Here is a 19,474-nt window from a genome sequence, read left to right as displayed (position 1 = left end):
TTGGCACTTTCTGTACACAGGGAGGGGAGCCCAAGGAGAACATGGTAGGTTTGCTTAGAAGGCAGGCATCAGAGTTTGGGAAAGCTGAAGAAGCTACAATTTGTGCAGCAAAAATGTACATTAGCTTAAATCCAAAGCTAAGTGCTCAGCTCTGCATGCACAAAGTGAAATTCCACAAAGTTGGTCAAAAACAAAAACAAACAAACAAAAAACACCCTGCTGTTAAGATGTAAGCAGAACAATTCCTAGGATTCACATAGCATGGGGAGATATTTAGGTTATAACCAGCCAGAGTGAAGAGACATCATGGAACACCTGGGGCATTCAGTAGAGACCCTGGAAGTTTTGCATCTTGACATTAGGCTAAACTAACTTTGGTCTAAAGATGCTCTAGGCACCCTAACAAAATCTGAAAATATGCATTGACAGAATAAAGCAGTTTTGTAGGTAATTTAGTTCATTGTCAAAACCAATGTCAACACACCATAGAGGAAGACAACAAAACCCAGATCAAAAAATTGTAATGCCACAATGTCCAGTATCCAATCAAAAATTGTTAAATATTCTAAGAAATGGGAACATGTGATCCATGTCCAGAAGAAAAAAATCAGTCAGTGGAAACAGACACAGACATGACTGAAATTATGGAATTAACAGACAAGGACTTTAAAATAGCTATTTAAATATGCTTAAACAATAAAACATTGCTATAATGTGAAAAAAATCACATGTATAAAAAAGAACCAAATTGACCTTTTAGAGATGAAAAATTCAGTATCCAAAATGAAAAATTCAGTGGTTAGGCTAATGAGAAAATTTAAATTGTAGAAGAGGTCAGTAAGCTTGAAAACAGAGCAGTAGGAGCTATCCAAACTGAAGAGAGCAAACTGGGGGAAAAAAATAACAGTGTCCCAGTGACCTGTGGGACAAAATCAAGTGGCCTAACATATGTATAATTGTAGTCTAGGCAAAAAGTGGGTAGGGGAGGACAGAAGAAGATTTGAAGAAAAAATGGCCAGAAATATTTGTGTAATTTACACTATATAAACTATACCTAAGTAAAATAGACTAACTAAAATAAAATGAAATGAATGCAGCCCTGCCATTTCTTTCCCTATGCGGTATGATCACACATGATTTTCAGTCTGTCTAGATTGCCCTCACCACTCTCTCACCTGACAAACTCCTTTCCGTCTGCCAGCTCCAGTTCCAAATCACCCACTCATCAAGTATTCCTGGATCCCATAAAAAGTCTGTCCCTCCCTTTACAAACACCTGGAGCAAACCAGAGCAATTTACATTCCACGTGTCTGTCTTCCTGGTCAGACGGTCTGGACCTTGTGTGGCTTCCTCCAGGACAGGGGCTATGGTCAGGGAGTGATGGGGAGAAGAATAAAGGGAAATATAAAGATGGTGGAGGCAGTGGGAGGGCAGTGGGAGGAAAGGTGGGAGCCCCGAGGGCCAGGCTTTGCTGATTCACCCACGCCCAGGGACTTTTGTAAAGACCTACAGTTGGCGAAACACAAGTTGGCAACCTAAAGGAGTATGGGGTTTTCCAAGCTTGGCTAATTGTCAGGAGAGCCTGTAGTCTTGTAAAAATTCAGATTCCCAGGCCCAACCTGGAACTGCAGAGTCAGACTTTCCAGGGAAATATGAGAAGGCTTGGGAGTGGAGAAAGCTGGGCGCTCCCTCCCCACACAGCTTGTGCCCTGGCCCTAGAGAGAAACTCTCCAAGATTACTTTTGGCTCTGAGCTCCTCAGCTGCTGAGGTCTCGGACCTCCTGGAAAGCAAAGGCCTGTTTCTCCCCAGATCATAAGACCAGTCTGGCTGGATCAGCAACAAAGCAGGAACGGACCCGCATCCACAGTCCCATCAAGATGGAATCTTTCTCCCAAGTCCATCCTCCAACATGGAGCCTCTCCTGCTGTGTCCGGGCCACTCTAGACTCTTCCTTTCTGGGCTATAGGATCTCCTGCCTGCCTCACATATCTTTATGCTTTGGTCCCATTCCTGGTTTACGAAGATCTTCATATCACTTCATATACTTTTCTCTTTATATGTATATATTTAATGTATTTTTGCTATTAACTGTGGAGCAGATTGGGTGCCTCAAGGCTGACCTTGCAATGCCATCTTAACCAGAAGTGACCCTTCAGAGCCTCCCAACAAGGACTCAACATTACCCACTGTGGACCTGTGCACCTGTCTCAAGGGGAAGGGCTCCCCAGAGCTCCTGGCAACCTCTTTTGCTGCAACATTGCTCATTTCTTAGCCTGCCTGGATGATCACCTGACTTTTAGGAATCTGAGTCAAGCTGAGGGTGGAGATGTGGAAGGGGGGTAGATCTAGACAGATGCCCAAGCCCTGAGGAGTTTTTTTTTTTTTTTTCTGACTGTTCATCTGTTTCTGGTTGGTTTTGGAAAGGAGGTCTCTATTTCAACATTATGAAACACACAGGTTTCCCTCTCCAGAAGGGATCTTTCTCCTGGGGGGCCCCTTTCCCCAGCCTATGCCAGGAATCTGTGAGTCTTTTGTTTACATCATGCCAAGAAAAACAACAGCCAAAATGTTACCTGTGCTGGAAGGACAAGCGGCTTTCATGGAAGCACACACAGTACACTTCCCTCCCCAGCCTGGATGCCTTTAACAGGCATCACAGATATGGATGGACGTTTACCAGGTGCAAAGTAGATTCACATGCATTACATCATGTAAGCCCCCTCAAATACTCTGTGAGACGTCTCTGACGATCCCCACTTCACAGAGAGGAAAAACTAAGGATTGGGCCCAACTGAGTGCCTCGCCTAATGTCACAAACCAAACGCAAGACAGAGCTGGAATTTGAAGTTCAGCCTATCTGACGCCAGGGCCTCCTGCCAACCTCCAGCGCCTTGAAGCCCCTGCCAAAGTCCTTAAAGTGAAAGGCCATTAAATGCAACACAGTATCTTGGGTTTGAGCCTGGAACAGACAAAAGGATATTAGTGAAAAAAAAACTGTTGAAATCCAAATAAAGTTCAGTTAATAGTAATGTACCAACATTAGTTCCTTGATTGTGTCGGATGCCTCATGGTTATGTAAGATGCCAACGTTGAGGAAATTGGGGCCAGGGGAAGCAGAAACTCTGTACTATCTTCACAACTTTTCTGTAAATCTAAAGTTATTCAAAAGCTTAAAATTTATTTTGAGAAAGAAGAATGGCCACTCAGGCACATAAATCATGAACACTTTCCAACCTTGGCCTGAGACTACGGGGCAGGGGATGGGGGAGGTGACTTCCATGAAACAACCTCAAGTGCTTTCTGCCTGTGACATGGACCCATGCAGTAGCAATATCCTTCCTTTACCAGCTCTCCTTCCTGATCTCCTCAAGGAGAAAGTCTCTCCTTGGTGCCAGCATGTCTTTACAGCCATTGGGTGGCTGTTGACTTTCCTTTTTAACAAAGTAGAGCAGGCTTCAGGTTCAGAGGCTGCAGGAGAAAACGGTCTCGGTGGAATATAATCACCACCTTGGTTGTGTTGTATATTTTTACAATTAACTTTTATTTGTGTCAAGTTTTAATTTTTTGTTTTACATATTTGGTTGTGATATTAATTTTTCTGCTTAAGCTTTTTTTTGCTTTTTTTTTTTAAACGTGCATTGATTTAAAGATCAATTTAGGTAAATAATGGAATGAAAGAGATGGGGGTTCAGCCACAATCATAAAAGTGGTTCAGGAGTGGATGAAAGTTGGGAAATTAAGTGGAAATGGAAAGCACGTTTCACAAAGAAAAAGGGTGCCTTGGCCTTGGACTCTTATTGTCACACCTGATCACTGACGTGGTGACCCAGGAGGGTGGGAAACGCTCTCTTGGCTAGGCCTGAGCCAGAGGAAGCCGGCCACGGGACCCTAAGCTCTTGCCTGGCTTTCCCACACTGGCACCCTGTCTGGCACAGACTCAAATGCTCAAAAAATATTTGTTGACTCAGTGAATGCTTGGAAAAATGAACATGCAGATAAAACTCTGGAGTCAGTTCTGTCATTTCCAATATGAGTGTCAAAGTATTTTCTGAGATAGAAGGACCTTGGGGGACCATCCAGGGCCACCCCATTATGGCACAAATGGGAAATGGAGGCCTGGGAAGAAGAAGGTGTTTGCCCGAGCCACACAGTTTGCAGGAAAAGCAGGGCCAGGGAGGAGGGCTTCTCACCTGTGATTATCCTCGCCAGCATACCAGCCTGTCGCTTCTGGTGTGTGACCACACGAGTGACCTCAGCCCAGGCAGACAGGAAACCAGCCTCCTGGCACCCTGCGTGTGCTTGAAAAGCCATCTGCTCGGAAGCCACATAAAGGCTTTCTGCATTACTGGAAGGTCAAGTTGGATCACATCCCAGGGGCCTTCCTACCCTGGGATTGTGATGTTGGGCACTTCGTCCTTGGCTGAGGCTAGCCTCTCTCCTCTCATCAGGTACATCAATTCGTGGCCATCTCCTGGGCCAGAAGTCTCCAGACACTGATCATACCTCAGAGACCATGGAAAGCAGAATCTCAGGGATGCCACCTTCCCAAAGAGGTCGACCTGACCACCACCAGTCCCTCCAATCACCCTGACCTGCTCTATGCAATGTTCTTATTTATTTATCACTCCTGTTGTTTGTTATCTGCCTCTGACTCCCAGCCTGGAAGCCCCACAAGGGCAAGGAGTTTGATATATTTTGTTTACTGATGTGTCTCAGCCCCTGGAACAGTCCCTGGCACAGAGTGGACACTCGGCAAATATTTGTTGGATGGATGGATGGATTAATGTTCCAGAGTCCTAGCTCTGTGGCTTTCTAGCTGTGGGGATTTGGGCAAATTAAGCGATCTTCTTGAGCCTCAGTTTTCTCATCTGTAGAATGGAATGGCCACACTACCTTGAAGGGTTGGGGTGTCAGGGGTTTGGGGAAAGGCCCTATGAAGTGCCGGGCTCCTGAGAGGCATATAGTCAGTGTTGGTTACATCAAAGTCAAAACACATTCATTCACTCATGAGGTCTGTCAGTCCCCAAACATGTGGCCTGGTAAGGTTTCTTAGAAGAAGTAGGAGTCAGCCTTTTCTGGACGGATGAGTAACACGTTGAAAAGAACTGATGGGAGGGGGAGAGTATGGGGAACAAGGGGAGCATCCGGGCGGGGTGGGACGGCAGGAGCAGAGACAGGGAGGTGGCGATGCAGAGGGTGTGTTGAAGAAGCAGGCATGGCTGAGCCCCACGGCAGGCCTGCCAGGCAAAGGCACGTGGCCTTCCCTCCCTGAGGAGAGGAGAGCTCTGGATGGGGCTGGCTGTGTCCGGAACATGGGTGATTTCTGGGACAGTCTTTCTTTTCAGCAAACACGTACTGAGCATGTTCTCCATGAGGTGCCCTGGCTCTGGGCCCTGGGGACACAGGGACACCCAGTCTGCAGCCATCGGGACACTTAACACACGAGTTTGTCTGGGTCACCCTCCAACTAAATGCCTGCTAAAGCTGTCCACAGTCCTTCAGTTAAAGACCAGCATTCTCCCTGTGGCCTCCGAGGCCCCAGCCTACCTCTCCAGCCTCACCGCCCACTTCCTCCTGCCTTATTTTGTTGCTCTGGCATGTTCATCTCATTTCAGTTTTTTTTCCACACCAGCAGCCCACCTAAGGGCCTTTGCACATACTGTTCCCTCTGCTTGGTACAGTTTCCCTCTGCTCCTCATCCCAGCTGCTTCCCCCTCTTTTTTGCTCAGGTGGAATTTATTTCTGTAGTGAAGAATGAAAACATGGCTGTGAAAGTAGGAAATCATATAGAAAAATATTGAAGAAGTGTAACAGTCCTTTTTAGAATAAAGTTAGTTAAAAGAAAGATGAATAAAGCACCAGATATTAAGCTTCATTTCCATTTGAACGACCAACCAGGGTTTTACATATTATTAACTACGTGAGGAAAAATACACCCATATGCAGTTTTAATTAATAGTTATGGTTCAAAAACAGATATGCTCCCAGCATTCAGAGCGTTTCCCAATTGTCATGTTCCCAGGGTCTGATCCCCCAGACTGGGTCAGACCCTCCTATTACAAACTCTCAAAGCACCTCATGACTGCCTTTCATCATGTTCACTAGAGCTCATGATCATACATTTATGTGTTGTTACTCGATTCATGGCTGTTTCTTTCACTGGATAGTAACTCCATGAAGGCAGGGGCCAGGTCTGTTTGTATCAGCTTCTAGCCCAGGGATTGCTGCCTCATAAGTCATTGTTTCATGCAGGATTTGATTGTAGCCCACATGGGGGTGGAGGGAAAATTCAGACCCAGGAGCCATCACAATGCGTGGAGGTGAGTACTTTATTGAAGGGCTTCTTGGTAGAGAAAATTCCATAAAGAGGTCATAATGGTTTGGGCATTGAAGGATGAGTAGGAGCTCATTAGGCAGGAGGTGAGCATGCCCAGTAGAGGGAATAGCACCTTTCAACAAAGGAGGGGGTGCTGAGTCTCAGAGGCTTTAAATGACACGCCCAAGTCACCCAGCTACTAAGTGGCTTACCTTCCTGTCCCATGTCCCCAGTGGCATACGTCATGGACCTGAGACGACTCCTGAGGGTTCTGGTGTTCATCTGGGGTCCTCCTACCTCCATCCCCAGGCTGGTGCCAGGGAAATGGTGACTGTCAGCAAAGTACTCCACGGGGGTCCTTTTGCTCCCACATCTGTGTCCTGGGTGCAGGATCTCAACCTTCTTGCCCTCCACACCCTCTCAAAGAGAGGTGCTTACTCTGGTGCTCCCCAATCTTGGCACTTAACACCCTAAACCAGCTCTATCCCTCTCCAGGCTGCCTTCCTTACCATCTTTTGCGGGGGGTGGATCTCCAGGGCCCTGCAGGTACCCAGGACAGAGGAGAAGGTGCTTATTGAATACACACACGTGTACACGCGCACACACACACACACACACACACAGACACACACACACACTTGCTAACCGGGACGGGGCAGCTCTCTTACCTTGGACTGGAGCTGAGGAATGACTAGCCGGACCCCCAGGTCTATGGGGAACCCCTCCTTTCCTGCCCAAACCAGATGTCACAGATGTTTGCTGCCTGTGGCTAACCACAAGGACAAAGGGAAGTCACTTCACCTCTCTGAGCCTCACTTTCCACACCTGGCCTATGAATGTCCATTCTGACTGCTGGAGGGGTAGCTGAGACCAGAACACAATAGGCACGCGAGCTGTGAATTGCTAGGGGTTGGCAACTGCTGCCAGCTCAGGCTCCTTAGTGTCAAGCCAGTGAGGATCCCCTCCTCCCAAAACACCTTCCGCGTTGGCTTTGGGAATTCACAGCAGGAAACAAAGGAATCAAGTGCTTAAAGAAACCTCATACTCATATTCTTAGCCCTGTGAACACTGGTGCCTCCTAGTGGTCATATGCAGACACTGCAGGGGCATGCTTTCCAGGGGCGGTGCATGGACCCCATTCATTCTTCAGCTGAGCTTGCTGACAGGTTCAAACCCCAGGGCTCTTCACTTTGTGCCGAAATAGTGGCTCTGGAGTCAGACACACCTGGCATTGAGTCCTGACTGCTGCTACTCTAGGTTGCATGTACTCTAATGCTGGACCAGCCCCACTCCTGTTTTGCTGGGCTGAGTCCAGAGCTCCCATGTGGACCCTGTTGGGGAGATATCTGTGTAGCTCACATGCCAGACACTCAAAGCCAAGGGCTCTCAAAGGGGAATTAACTTCTCTGAAGCAGTGTGCTAGTCTCCTCAGAGCCCTAGAGCGGATTATCATTGGTCCTCAATCATTGTCTATTTCTATAGGGAAACAGGGGCACAGAGAGGGTATGGCTTTCCCAAAGACACTTTGTTTCTAAGATCAGAACCCGGGTCTCGCTCATTCCGAACCCCAGGTACTCTTCTTGGCTCACAGCTTCCCCATATTATCCACCAACAGTCAGCAGACCTTGGGGGTGTTGTTTATTAAATCACAAAACCCCTCCACCTGCCAGGGGGGGAGAAGATCACTGTCAAGTGGATGTGGGTGGGGCGTCTAATCCTGACATTTGAAGGGGGAGAAAACTGATGGCCAGAAGTCAATGGTGCTGCCTGTTTGGACAGTGGTTTGGGGAGCTCATGATAGTGTGAGATTAGATGAGAAAGTCCCTGTGGTCTCAATCCCAGGGAGACAAAACGTACTCAACCCCAGAACATAGTTGGGGTCTGTAGCAAGTCGGATTTCCCCCTTATCTCCCAGAAGGATTAACAATCTTTCCAAGGAAGAGCAGGTTATTCATTCCATTCTCCCTAATCATCAGCAGAAAGCGTTTGTTTATCTTGACCTTAAACGGTGTCTACATGGGCAGTGTCTGTGCTCCGGAGCCCGCGGCCCCCTCTGTGCCCTTCTCATCCATCTTCAGGGTAGCCTTGTGCACCACCTGAGGGAAACAGGAGCGAAGTCAGTGCTTGCGAAGCCACTTGAAGGTCCTGGATGGGCAAAGGCCAGCAAGAGGCCCAGAGAGGGAGAAGCCTCTGCCAGAGTCACCCAGCACAGCAGTAACTTGGCCGGTGCCAGCTGCCCCAGGGCTCCTGGCTTTTCTGCTGTCATCACTTAAGGATGCTCAACAAGTAGATGCAGCATGAAGGAAAAAAATGATGCAGGGGGAGCATCAGCTACAGGGAGGGGGACAGAGTGGGGTTTGCTATGTTTCTCATGACTTACAGGGAAGCATCAGTGGTACTAATGGCAGAAAGGCTATCCCGAACTTTAGCTAGATGGAAGGGAGATGGTGGCATCCCTGGCCCAAAGCCTCCAGCCCACTTCACACTCCTTTCATCCTCCTGGTGGAATGTTAAGAAGGAGTCAGATTCCAGGGTCTGATGACTCAGACCCCAGATCCACCTAAAAGGCATCAACATCTGTGACTAAGTAATTGACACTGGGAAATTGATGGGCTTCTGTGAAATACTGATACATTTCATTCCATTCTACAAAATGCTAACAATTTTACTGGCAAGCCAAGAGCTGATGTTTCCATGTAGAATCGCAGCTATCAACACATCTGACTGCGGGAAAGAAAAGGGCCATTGAACTCAATAAAGGCCTATAGGAAAGGGGCAGGTGGCATTGAATGTTTATGCAAAGTCTGCAGCAGGAAAACTTTTAAAAGCAATAAAATTCTATTAACTGTCTTTCTTCCTGTTGCAAGCTAGAAAATACAGCTGAGTGAGCCACCTACTGTCAGCTCATCTCGGCAACTCAGATCCTTCCTAGACTGGCTTGAATTTAGCCCCAGCCAATCCCCACCCACTTGGGCTCCACACCTTCCCACTTCCTATCCTTAGGCCATGTTGCTCCCCCTACAGGAAGATCTTGCCCGCACCCTTCTCTGCTTGCTGAAATCTTCCCCCTTCTCAGTGCCCTTTAAGCCTAAAAGTAGGGTTGCCACATAAAACACAGGATGTCCAGTTAAATTTGGATTTCAGATAAACGATGAAATTTTTATCACTAGTATATCCCATGCAATATTCAGGATATACTTATACTAAAAACAATCATTCATCACTTATCTGAATTTGAATTTCACTGGTGCCCTGTGTTCTATCTGCTAAATCTGGGCACCCTACCCCGAGTGGTCCTCTCTGACTGCCGCCAATAGGCAGGTGCTCAGCCTTGCTGGAGACCACGGAGTCCTTTGCTTGCTTATCTCTACACTACGTAGAACATGTTCACGACTTAATCCTTACAAGCCTGGGTCAGTTCTAGGCCTGATGAATGTTCCAAGCCTCCATCCATTGTTTGTTGCCTTGAATCAACTTCCAAAGTAGGACCAGGAGATTGATGGTTCAGATTTTAAAGACTAGAAACACGAGGCTTGGGAGGTTATGTGATTTGGTCAGGATCAAACGGCTGGTTAGAGGCAGAGCTGGATTCGAGCCCTGCCTGACTGGTGGGTGAACTCTTGGCTCGTACAGCTGCTGTGACAGTGGCTCTGGCCTGGGGCTGTATGAACGCTCCCTGTGCTGCAGGGGGCAGCGTCGTGCCAGGCAGGCTTACCTCACCCACTTTCAGGCTTCGACGAGGGGAGATTCTGGTGAGATCACCGTGTTCCGCAGAGATTTTGGTGATACCCAGGTAGGAAAGAGTCTTCTTCAGGTCGTGGTTTCCGGTGATGAACAACCGGGGCACAAACACATCTGTGACCCTAGGGAGTAGAAAGTGACACAGATGAGCAGCAGGACCCTGCCGTTTTTCCAGACAGGCTTTAGGAGAGATGATGATGAGGCATTTGTCCTCCCAGCCCCTGAGGTCTCAGAACTGCTCTCTATCCACAGAATGAGGAGAGGCTCCTTAAGCCTGGGAGGGGGTTTTAAAACATCCATGCTGTCTGAACTGTGTTCCTATTTCCTATCAAAAGTGCCCGTGCCCTCATCCACGGAAATGTCCTCGAGTCCCCATGTCTCAGGACGCCTTCAGCGCAGCCATTGAGGGTCTACCCACTGCAGCCTCAGCCACGCCCAAGCCCTGAGCCAATCGTGACCCCAGCAATCTGGTGCTGGAAGCAGCAGGGCCCTGAGATCGGAAGCCAGGCAGAACTGAGTTCAAATCCACTCTGCCTTCCATGAGCTCTGTGACTTGGAGCAAATGATTTCACCTCTCTAAGCCACTTGTATGAAAGTGATGATGGTAGCACCCACGGGACCAGAAGAGGGCTAAAGCGAATATGTGGAAGGCTCTCAGCAGTGTCAGTGATCGGCAAGTTGTTCTCCCTTTGGCCTTCACATCCTCCGTGGGTGGGACCTGGGTTGGCCTCCCTGCCCTGGGCCTGGGGTCAGATGTCCTGAGGCACCTGTGGACCCTGGATTCCTGTCCACCTGGTCGTGGACCCCATTTCTTCTTGCCTCTCCAAGGATCTCATTCCTGCCTTCGTTTCCTTTTTCTCCTGCACCGGCCATAAATGACATCCACTGGATCACCCTCCGGGGCAGACTGCAGGCTCTAACAACCCCCATCCTCAAATCAAAAGCAAAAACATGTCCCTTGGCCCCTAGTCATGCCTCCAGCTTCCGGCCCGTGTCTTTTCTTTCTTTCAGGGCGGAAGCTGTCTCTACCTCTATCTCCACGTTCTCCCATTATTGCCTCAACCCATTTCTCCAGAGTTGCCGCTGACCTTGCCTTGCTAGAGCCAGCAGCCAAATCTCAGAAAGCGGCACTAGACAGTCAATCCTTTGTTCCATTTCGAAGCGTTCCCACCCAAGTCCATGCCCTCTGCTCTCCCCTCCTTCACCGGCCACCCCCTCTCTCGTCCTCTGCGGCTCCGCCTCCTTGCCTATCTCTCATCACCATAGTGCTCTAGCCTCCCCACTGCTTCTCTTCTCTTTTATATCTTTTCTTCCTCCTGAGGGATCTCATTCCGTGCCGTGGATTTAAACACCAGCAATAGGCCCGGTGACTCTCAAACTTACCTTTCCACTCATCCATTCATTCAACACATATTTATTAAGTGCCTACTGAGTACCAGGCTCTGTTCTACATGCTTAGATGCATCTAGAACAGGCAAAAATCCATGCTCTTGAACTTGTGCTCTACTAGGGAGAGGGGCAATAAAACTATCACAACAAAAGTGAGACATAGGCCTAGATACATGGAGTGGTAGTCTCAGTAAGTGCTATGGAAGAAAAATACAGATTGATTTAGGGGGATCAGGAATGCTGGAGTAAAGGGAAGATTTGAGCAAGCTTTCAAGGGGGCAAAGGAGTTCCACAAGTTATATTTTTTTCTTTTGTTTTTTTGGTGGATTTTTTTTTTTATGAGTGAAATGGGGAGCCATAGTAAGGTTTTGAACCGATGAGTGACATGGTCTTGATGTGGGTTTAAAATGATCATTTTGTCTGCTCTATTAATCATATACTCTTGGTGGTGGGGATGGGGATGGGAGTTGATGCCAGGAGACCATGTGGAAGCTAGTGAGTGCCGTGGTCAGATGCTGGGAGTCATAGAGATGGCGGGCAGAGGCCAGACTCCAGCTATATCTTAAAGTAGGGCTACTGGGATTCCCTGGTGGCCTGAATGAGGGGCTGAGAGGGTGATCAAGGAGGACCCCAGGGTTTTTAGCTTGAGCACCTGAAAGGATGGAGTGGCCATTGAATAAGATCAGAAGCTTGAGGGGTTTCCATGGGGGGAGATCAGGATGTTCATTCTGGACGTGTTGAGACTAAGATCTCATCAGGCATCGGGAGAGATCCTGGATGAGCAGGTGGATATGCGACTCTGGAGTTTGGGAGAGAGATCTGAGGCTAGGGATAGAATGATGTGGAAGTCGTGGTCATACAGGTGGTGCTGAAAGATCTGAGGCTGATGCACACACTCAGGGGTGAGTATCAGTGAAAGAGAGGCACTCAGTTCTGAGACCTGGAGGAGAACGGGGGCAGTGAGGGAGACTGAGCAGGAGAGAGGTGAGAGGAGCCAAGAGACTGTGGGATCCTGGAAGCCGAGGGAAGAACACCTCTTAAGAAGGAGGGTTGGCCAGCTGGGTTGAATGCCGCTGACAGATTGAGAAGGAAGGTCTGAAACTGGTCCAGGATTCAGCCACATGGATGCCCTTGGTAACCTTGGTGATGGAGGTCTCCATGGAGAGGCGAGTGCAAAGGCTGACTGCAGTGGGTCTGAGAGAAGACAGGAGGGGAGGAGTTGGGTACGGTGAGCAGAGGCAACTGCTTGAAGGTATTTACCTGCAAAGGGGAACAAAGAAACAGAGCAACAATGGGGGAAGTAAGGTCAAGAGAAGATTGTTTTTTGATGGGAGAAATGAGAGCATCTTCCTATCCGATGGAAATGATTCAGTGGAGAGCAAAAACATTTGCTGATGTAGGAGAAAAGGGAGTTTCTAGGGTGATATTTTTGAGTAGTGAGGGGAGATAGGGCATAAATGGGGAGGTTGGGCATAAATGGGGAGGTTGACTTTAGTTCATGCCAAAGTGGGAAGGCAGATGCTGGAAGGCAGATACACATCCCAGTAAACATGTATACGTGTGATGGGGTACCTAGGCTGGGAATGGACCCTCAAAATTTGTACCGAGAAAATGGATATATCAGCAGTTTGGTGTCGCCTATAGGTAGAGCTTTCTATTTGCTTTTGAGAAAACTGAGCCTTTCCTCTGGGGAACCCACCATGACAGGCCTCTATGCAAAAATCAAAGCAGATGTCTTTCTTCTGAACAGGCAAGAGTCCAGGCTGTAGTCACCCACAGCCTAAATTCCCAGGTGTCCTGCACAGACAGGTAATTGGGGTGTGTCATTTAGGTGTGTGTCTGTTGACTTGGTCACTTCTCCTGGGGAAAAGGTGAGTTTTCTCTTCAGCCTCTCCTAGAACACATGCAAGAGTCCATCCCCCTGCCCTCGCCCAGAGAGGACCGATGCAGGGGTCTGGACTTGACAACTTGTCCTTCAGACCCAGTGAGCTCAGAGGGTAGGAACGTTGGCCCCTCATTCAGATGAAACACAATTTCCTCCTTGGGAGCCATGGGCGAGACCACTGCCCTGCATGGTGATGCAGAGTTTCCCGTGTAGGGGTGGACTTTACTGCTCTCAGTCATCCTGGGGCCAGAAGTGACTGGGGAGACAGGACCTCAGCTGGGGTGAGAAGAACACTCCTCTCCACGGTGCTCCTGGCTGGGACGCCTGGCTTCTAGGCACGGAGATGCTGGGAGCAGTCCTAGCATGGTCGGGGGGAGGCAGACCAGGAGCTAGCTGGGAGGGCGCTCTGGAAGGGACCCTGAGAGCAGCCTGTGCCTGGACTCCATGAGAGACCACCTCCATGCACTGTAGGTATCCCTGGGCCCAGACTTGCTGGCCTGCAGGAGATCTCAAAGGGCTTACCACACACTTGGGTGGAGGAGCAAAGGAAGGAGGGTGGGCCCCTATCCTGAAACCAGAGAGATGGCGACAGTCCCCCAGGAACATCTGTATGTGGTTAGTAGTGGCCTCGTGGTGGTGTCAGATCCAGGGGCTTCAGAGGGGCTTGGTGAGGGGAGCATGAAGCACCAAATATTGGCACCAGAGCTTCAGCCCATGGAAAATTGTCAGAAATGACTGGGAGAAGGAGATGGGGGCTCTAAGGATGCGAGTCCCAGTGATACAACTGCCAGGTCTCAAGCCACCATGATTTGAACAATAAAGGACATGGGATCTTCTGAAGTCCACGTCTCATGAGGCCAGGACTTCTGCGTGAAATGGGGATGGGGGTACTGGAGTCCTTCCACCTTCCACCTTCCTTTCCCCTTACGTATCCCTCAACCCCTTAGAGAGGTCCCCAGGACTTCTCTGTGAACCTAAAATTCTGTAGAGCTCAGGCTGGACACCATCAGTCTCGCTGAGGGCATGCCCGTGTTAAGGGAGCCCACGCCTTCACCTTCACCCAATGAGCTGACTTCCTGGGGTTCTCACCTGAGGGTAGGAGGACCAGGTTTGCAGGACACCTGTCATTCAACAAGCCAGAGGTTCAACAGATCTGAGAACCTTGCAACTCTGCCTCTTCAACCCGTTAGAAGGGGAGGAAGAAAGGGTCTTACTCTCGTGGCATGCCCTCTGAGGGGCAGCGCTGTGCTCAGGCGCGTTTAATTCTCTCAAGAGTCTTATGAAGTCGGCATCGTATGGACACATCATAGATGAGAAAACTGGGTCTCAACTAAGGTTGGAACCCAGACTCTTGTTTCTGTCTCAGGCGCCAGACTTTGCCAACCTGAGGCCCCTGGTTTGCAGCAGGAAGGATCGGGGGTGTTGTGTAGAACCCAAGGTGCAATAACCCTCTTGGGACCAGCCATTTACCTGCTGCTTTTCCCTACCCTCTCCAAACACTGACTTTATCTAAAGCATTCAGAACTAGAATTTCTCTCCCATGAGCTTGCAACGAAATCTAGATATCTGAAATGCATTCTGCAGTTCCTCCGAGGGTGTGTTCCCATGTGAAGGAAGCTGCATTAGTTCAGTTACCACCCATGGGCAGCCCAGCTCAGTCCTAGCATTGTCTCTGCCTCTCTTAGAACCCTCCTCAGCTCCTGACAGCACGTTGGGCGTGGCCGAGGTTCTCAATAAACACCTTTTGGATGGAGAGTGATGGTGGGGTCAGGTGGAAGAGAGAGAAAAGGACCAAGGAGGAGGACTTCCTGATACCGTTTCTACCCAAGTGGAAGTTGCCCTTTCCACCTCATAGACCCACTGATATGGAGCAGGGCCTTATGGTCCTCAGCCCCCATGTCCTCAGCCTGCCTTTTGTCTGTGGAAAATCTTTAGCCAAAGAATAAGTTTAATCAGAGAAGTGAGAAAATGCAGAACCAAAAGAAAACAGTCAAATGAGACCAAATAATAATAGTTTAGTCATTAAAGCAAAGTCAAGGAGCTTTAGTTCCCCAAGGACTATGGATAATATTCTGAATCATACTTGTTGAGCTGCCTTATAGACACTGACACCCGCACCAGGTGGCGGACGTTAACTACATGATGACCAGTCTGTAGCCATGACATAAGTTGTCACAATTCTGAGAACTGGCCTCAAAGGAATGAGAACAAACTGACCCTGGAACTAAAGACTAACTGTACTTAAAACAATGAAGATGACACAGATCAGACCACTGCAGGACCAATTTCAAGGTGACTGTCAGAGCTGACTATGCTGTTTCTGCATGTAGCTCCGTCCCTCCATCTATAAAAGCTCTTGCCCACTGATTTGGGTGGGGGGGAGTCGGCCTTCGGTCAGGAGTCTGCCCTTCCCCCTGCCCCCTCCCCCGCCCCATTGCTGGCATCTGACATAAAGCAAACTTTCCTTTCCATCAACTTGCCTCTATTTTGGCTTTTGAGCGGTGAGCAGCTGGACCCTCACTTTTGGTGCCACAGACCTTGTCCTCGCCCAGCAACTTTCGAGATACCTTGAAGGTCTACACTGACATCAAGCCCCCAAGCCTTAACTCTAATGCTAGCTCTCACCTTTCCTGAGAAAAGCTATTAGGAGGCAAGTGCCTGGGAGGGATTCTGGAGGCTTACCTTAAATCTGTTCTAACTTTATGTTTTAAAAGAAAATTATTTACTCACTTTGGTTCTTCAACTATTATTAGTATAACTTACTTGGGGCACACTTCACTGGTTTTATCATGACCCCACAGTTGAAAGCAGTCTATGTACAATGTGCAGCTCACAGCTCCCTTTGACACTCCAAGTGCCTGTGCTCACAGTTTCCCTCTGCCTATGATTCCGTCACTCCTATCCCTTCCATACGTACCGCTATTCAGCCTTGAAGACGGCACCAATGTCACCTACGCCGTGAAGCCTTCTCTGACCACCACTGCCCATCAAGTTTTTGCTTCATCCTCTGCACTCTCATAATGTTTAAGCATCTATATTTTTATGACTTGTTTTCCAGTCTACCTCCTACCAAAATATGTTCATCATGGAGCCCAGAACAGGGCTTATCCATGGGGTAAGAGCTCAGTAAATCTGGGATAGAAGAAGCAAAGACAGTGGGAGGAGATGGAGGAAGAAGGAAGACACTGCATATGTCAGGCACTCTCTTTACCTTCGTATGAGTAATTTTTTCCATCTGGCAAAAGTGTTCATCCCCAAGGCTTCCTCCACGTGCTTCATTTTGCCCTCATCAGGAAGAATGAAGACCGCCGTCATGTTGCCCTGGTAGGGCATTTCCAGGACAGTACAGGAAAGCTGGTCATCATGACCAACTTCGTACATGCCCATGTGGAACATCATGGGCACCTTCACTGCCTTGTTTCCATCCAGAATGAAATCTTCCTCTTTAGTTGCCTTTGGATCAAACTCATGTTGCCACCTGGCCTAAGACTGAAGAAGAACAAAGTGACACGAGTGTCCTGAGGGAGAAGAGGTTACTGGATCCAGTTAACCCCTGGGTCTCTGTCCATATGGACTTAAGGAAGGGGTTTGGATAATCCGGGATATCAGAGTAGGTCCACAGGAACCCCTGACCTCATGCCACGCCCTAAAGACTTCTGGTGAGGTGAGCTTGGCCCCAGTGATCAGTTCCCAATGAAGCCAAGACTAGTGTTGCTGACTGAGAGGGGAGCTTCAGACTGTCCTAAGCCCAGGTGCTCCTGAGGCTGAGAAAGCCTGTGGATTCTGTTACAGAAGCAGGAACTGGATTACACTTAGTGGGGGCTATTTGGGTCTGATATGAGTGAAAATTCTCAAGTCTATTCAAAGTCAGCCCTGGAGGAGCCACTTGCATGTGGGACTAAGAAAACTAAATTAACGGGCTGCCCTTGGGAGCGTGCTGAAGAGCAGCGAACTCCTAAAGCTGGGTGTTTTGACCCCTACTTTTTGACCCTAAGGACCCTTTGATGTCATAAACTCAGACCTGGGTCTTTTCACACTTGCTACTCTCAGAGCCCCCAATACAAGGCCCTTAGGCCCAAGTCACTGAGTTCAAATTTCTGGCTTTATTGCTCTAGAAGGATGACCTTGGACAAGTATCTCAATCTCCCTGGGCTTCAGTGTCCTTATCTGCCAAATGGGGCTATTGATGGGAATCTCATAGGGCTGCTGTGAGACTTAGTAGGGAAAGGCAGCACAGCTCAGTGACTGTGTGTAGTGAGTGCTGAGTGGATGCCAGTCATCATCAGCATCATTGTCGTTGTTCTCGTTGTAATCTAGGGGATGTAGGGACTTTGGGAAATTCTTGATTCTCCTTTCTTCCCTGCTTTGGGCAGACTGAGATTTCAGTCTACTATTATCACTCCTTTTTTTTTTTCTATAGCCATCAATCTCCTTGTGGATTTTGGGAGAGCTGAACTTCCATATTCAGGACCATGTGGCTGACAGCCCAGTAGTGATCTTGCCTGGCCTGACGGTTATTGGCCTCTCATTCTCACCTATGTTGGCCAACATTTGTGTGTGTGTGTGATGTGTGAGTGCGTGTGTATGGTGGTGGTGGATGAAGCTTGGATTGGGGAATATTTTTCCATCTTCTTTTTCAGTACCTTATCCTCAGACTTGAAGAGTCTATAACATGTGGTAAGAAGACAAAGGCACCTACCAATGTGATCATGATCACCACCATCAACACCATCACCATCCTGGGCATCTACTTGGAGCTATGGAAAGCACAGCCCTCAGGTCAAGAGAAGTGGATTCTAGTCCTGACTTTCATTGGCTGGCTTTGTAGCTTTGAGTAAGTCAATTAATCTCTCTCTGAATTTCACTCTTCTGATCTAAGAAATGGGGAAAAGAATGTCACTCCAACCTCTACAACCAATGTTGTGTTAGGATAATCAGTAATAATAAAAATGCACATTTGGAGAATAGACTTCAAAGAATTCATTTCTCATACATTTTCACTTTGAATTCCAATAACCACCCTATGAGCTATGTATTGAGCTACTCCTTTTTCAGATAGGAGAAATAGGATTCAGAGACTAATTACATGTGAATTCAGGGTTACAGAGCAAGCAAGTGGACCACCCATGTATTTAATTCAAGTCTACTGGTCATCCTATCCTTTTCACGTCAACATGCCCTAAGCCTTACCTTGAAAGAAAACATGATTGATAAGAAGCATCACAGTGTCAGGGTCTATCTTCTTGATTAGGTTGTTGATTCTCCACTGGGTTTTCACGCTGACATAGTCATTGATCTGTTCTGAGCATTTTCCGAGTTCTGGAAGTTGGTGGGGACAGTGTCTGCCTTGTATAGGTTCTTGACATCTGTCAGAAAATTCTTCTGTGGCTTTAGCTTCTGGTTGATAAACGAGGCATTCCCGAGTCTCATCTTACTGTCCTGGTTCGCCTGGTTCAGCCTGTGGATGAGGTAATGGAAGCCTTCATGAAGGTCTTTCTTGGGTATATTCCTGAAATTGAAGGCTTCCTTGGTCTCAGCCAGGGTGGAGTCCTGGGCACCCAGACACAGCATGGCAAAGGCCATAGAGATGCTCCCGGGGGAGAACAAGATATTATTGTCAGGGCTGTTGAAGGACAGCTTCTTGAACAGCTTGAGGCCAAAGTCTGTGTTTCGCTTTGCAAGCTCCTGAGCTGTCGTCCTTCCCTTCCCTGCTTGGGCCTGACTCACAGCTTCATGATTCTCTGGAGAGAAGTTGGGCTTCAGAAGACCTTCCACGGTGAGGAGGCCAGCCAGAAGCAGGCCCGGGACCAGCATGGGGTTCATTTTCCTTGGAGATTGTCCTGTTGAGTAGTAGACCCGAGGTTAGCAGAAAAGAGAACAAAAGAACCCCATTACCCCTGTCTTATCCAGAAGGAAGACCAATGAAAGAAGTGATACAGTGACCAGGGTGTGCTGTGCATAGCAGTTCATAAGTGTTTTGACATCCATTACAGCATGTAGCCTTTGCAGTCACCTCAGGGAATAGAAATGATTGCATAAATGAGAAGTCTGAGTGTAGAGGAGTCTTATAGTAAGAGGATCTCAGTTCCTTTAAGGAATTGCTTCCTCCTCTCCATTGGATCACAATAAGAATACCCCATGG

The 19,474-nt window shown here is 48.3% G+C and overlaps 1 protein-coding gene across 1 annotated transcript; it reads right to left on the bottom strand.

The window, feature by feature from the left end:
* Positions 1 to 8,221: 8,221 nt before the first annotated feature.
* SERPINA12 (serpin family A member 12) lies at positions 8,222 to 19,155 on the bottom strand. Its single transcript, XM_068551809.1, is given in 5 exon segments — positions 8,222 to 8,413; positions 10,033 to 10,180; positions 16,544 to 16,815; positions 18,518 to 18,633; positions 18,636 to 19,155. Coding segments are annotated over 5 exon segments (1,248 nt in total).
* Positions 19,156 to 19,474: the final 319 nt, after the last annotated feature.

The sequence above is a fragment of the Eschrichtius robustus genome, chromosome 1 (assembly GCF_028021215.1).
Source record: "Eschrichtius robustus isolate mEscRob2 chromosome 1, mEscRob2.pri, whole genome shotgun sequence".
NCBI classification, from domain to species: Eukaryota; Metazoa; Chordata; class Mammalia; order Artiodactyla; family Eschrichtiidae; genus Eschrichtius; species Eschrichtius robustus.
The sequence above is the reverse complement of the archived record's forward strand: the minus strand, read 5'-3'. Positions and strand labels throughout refer to the sequence as shown.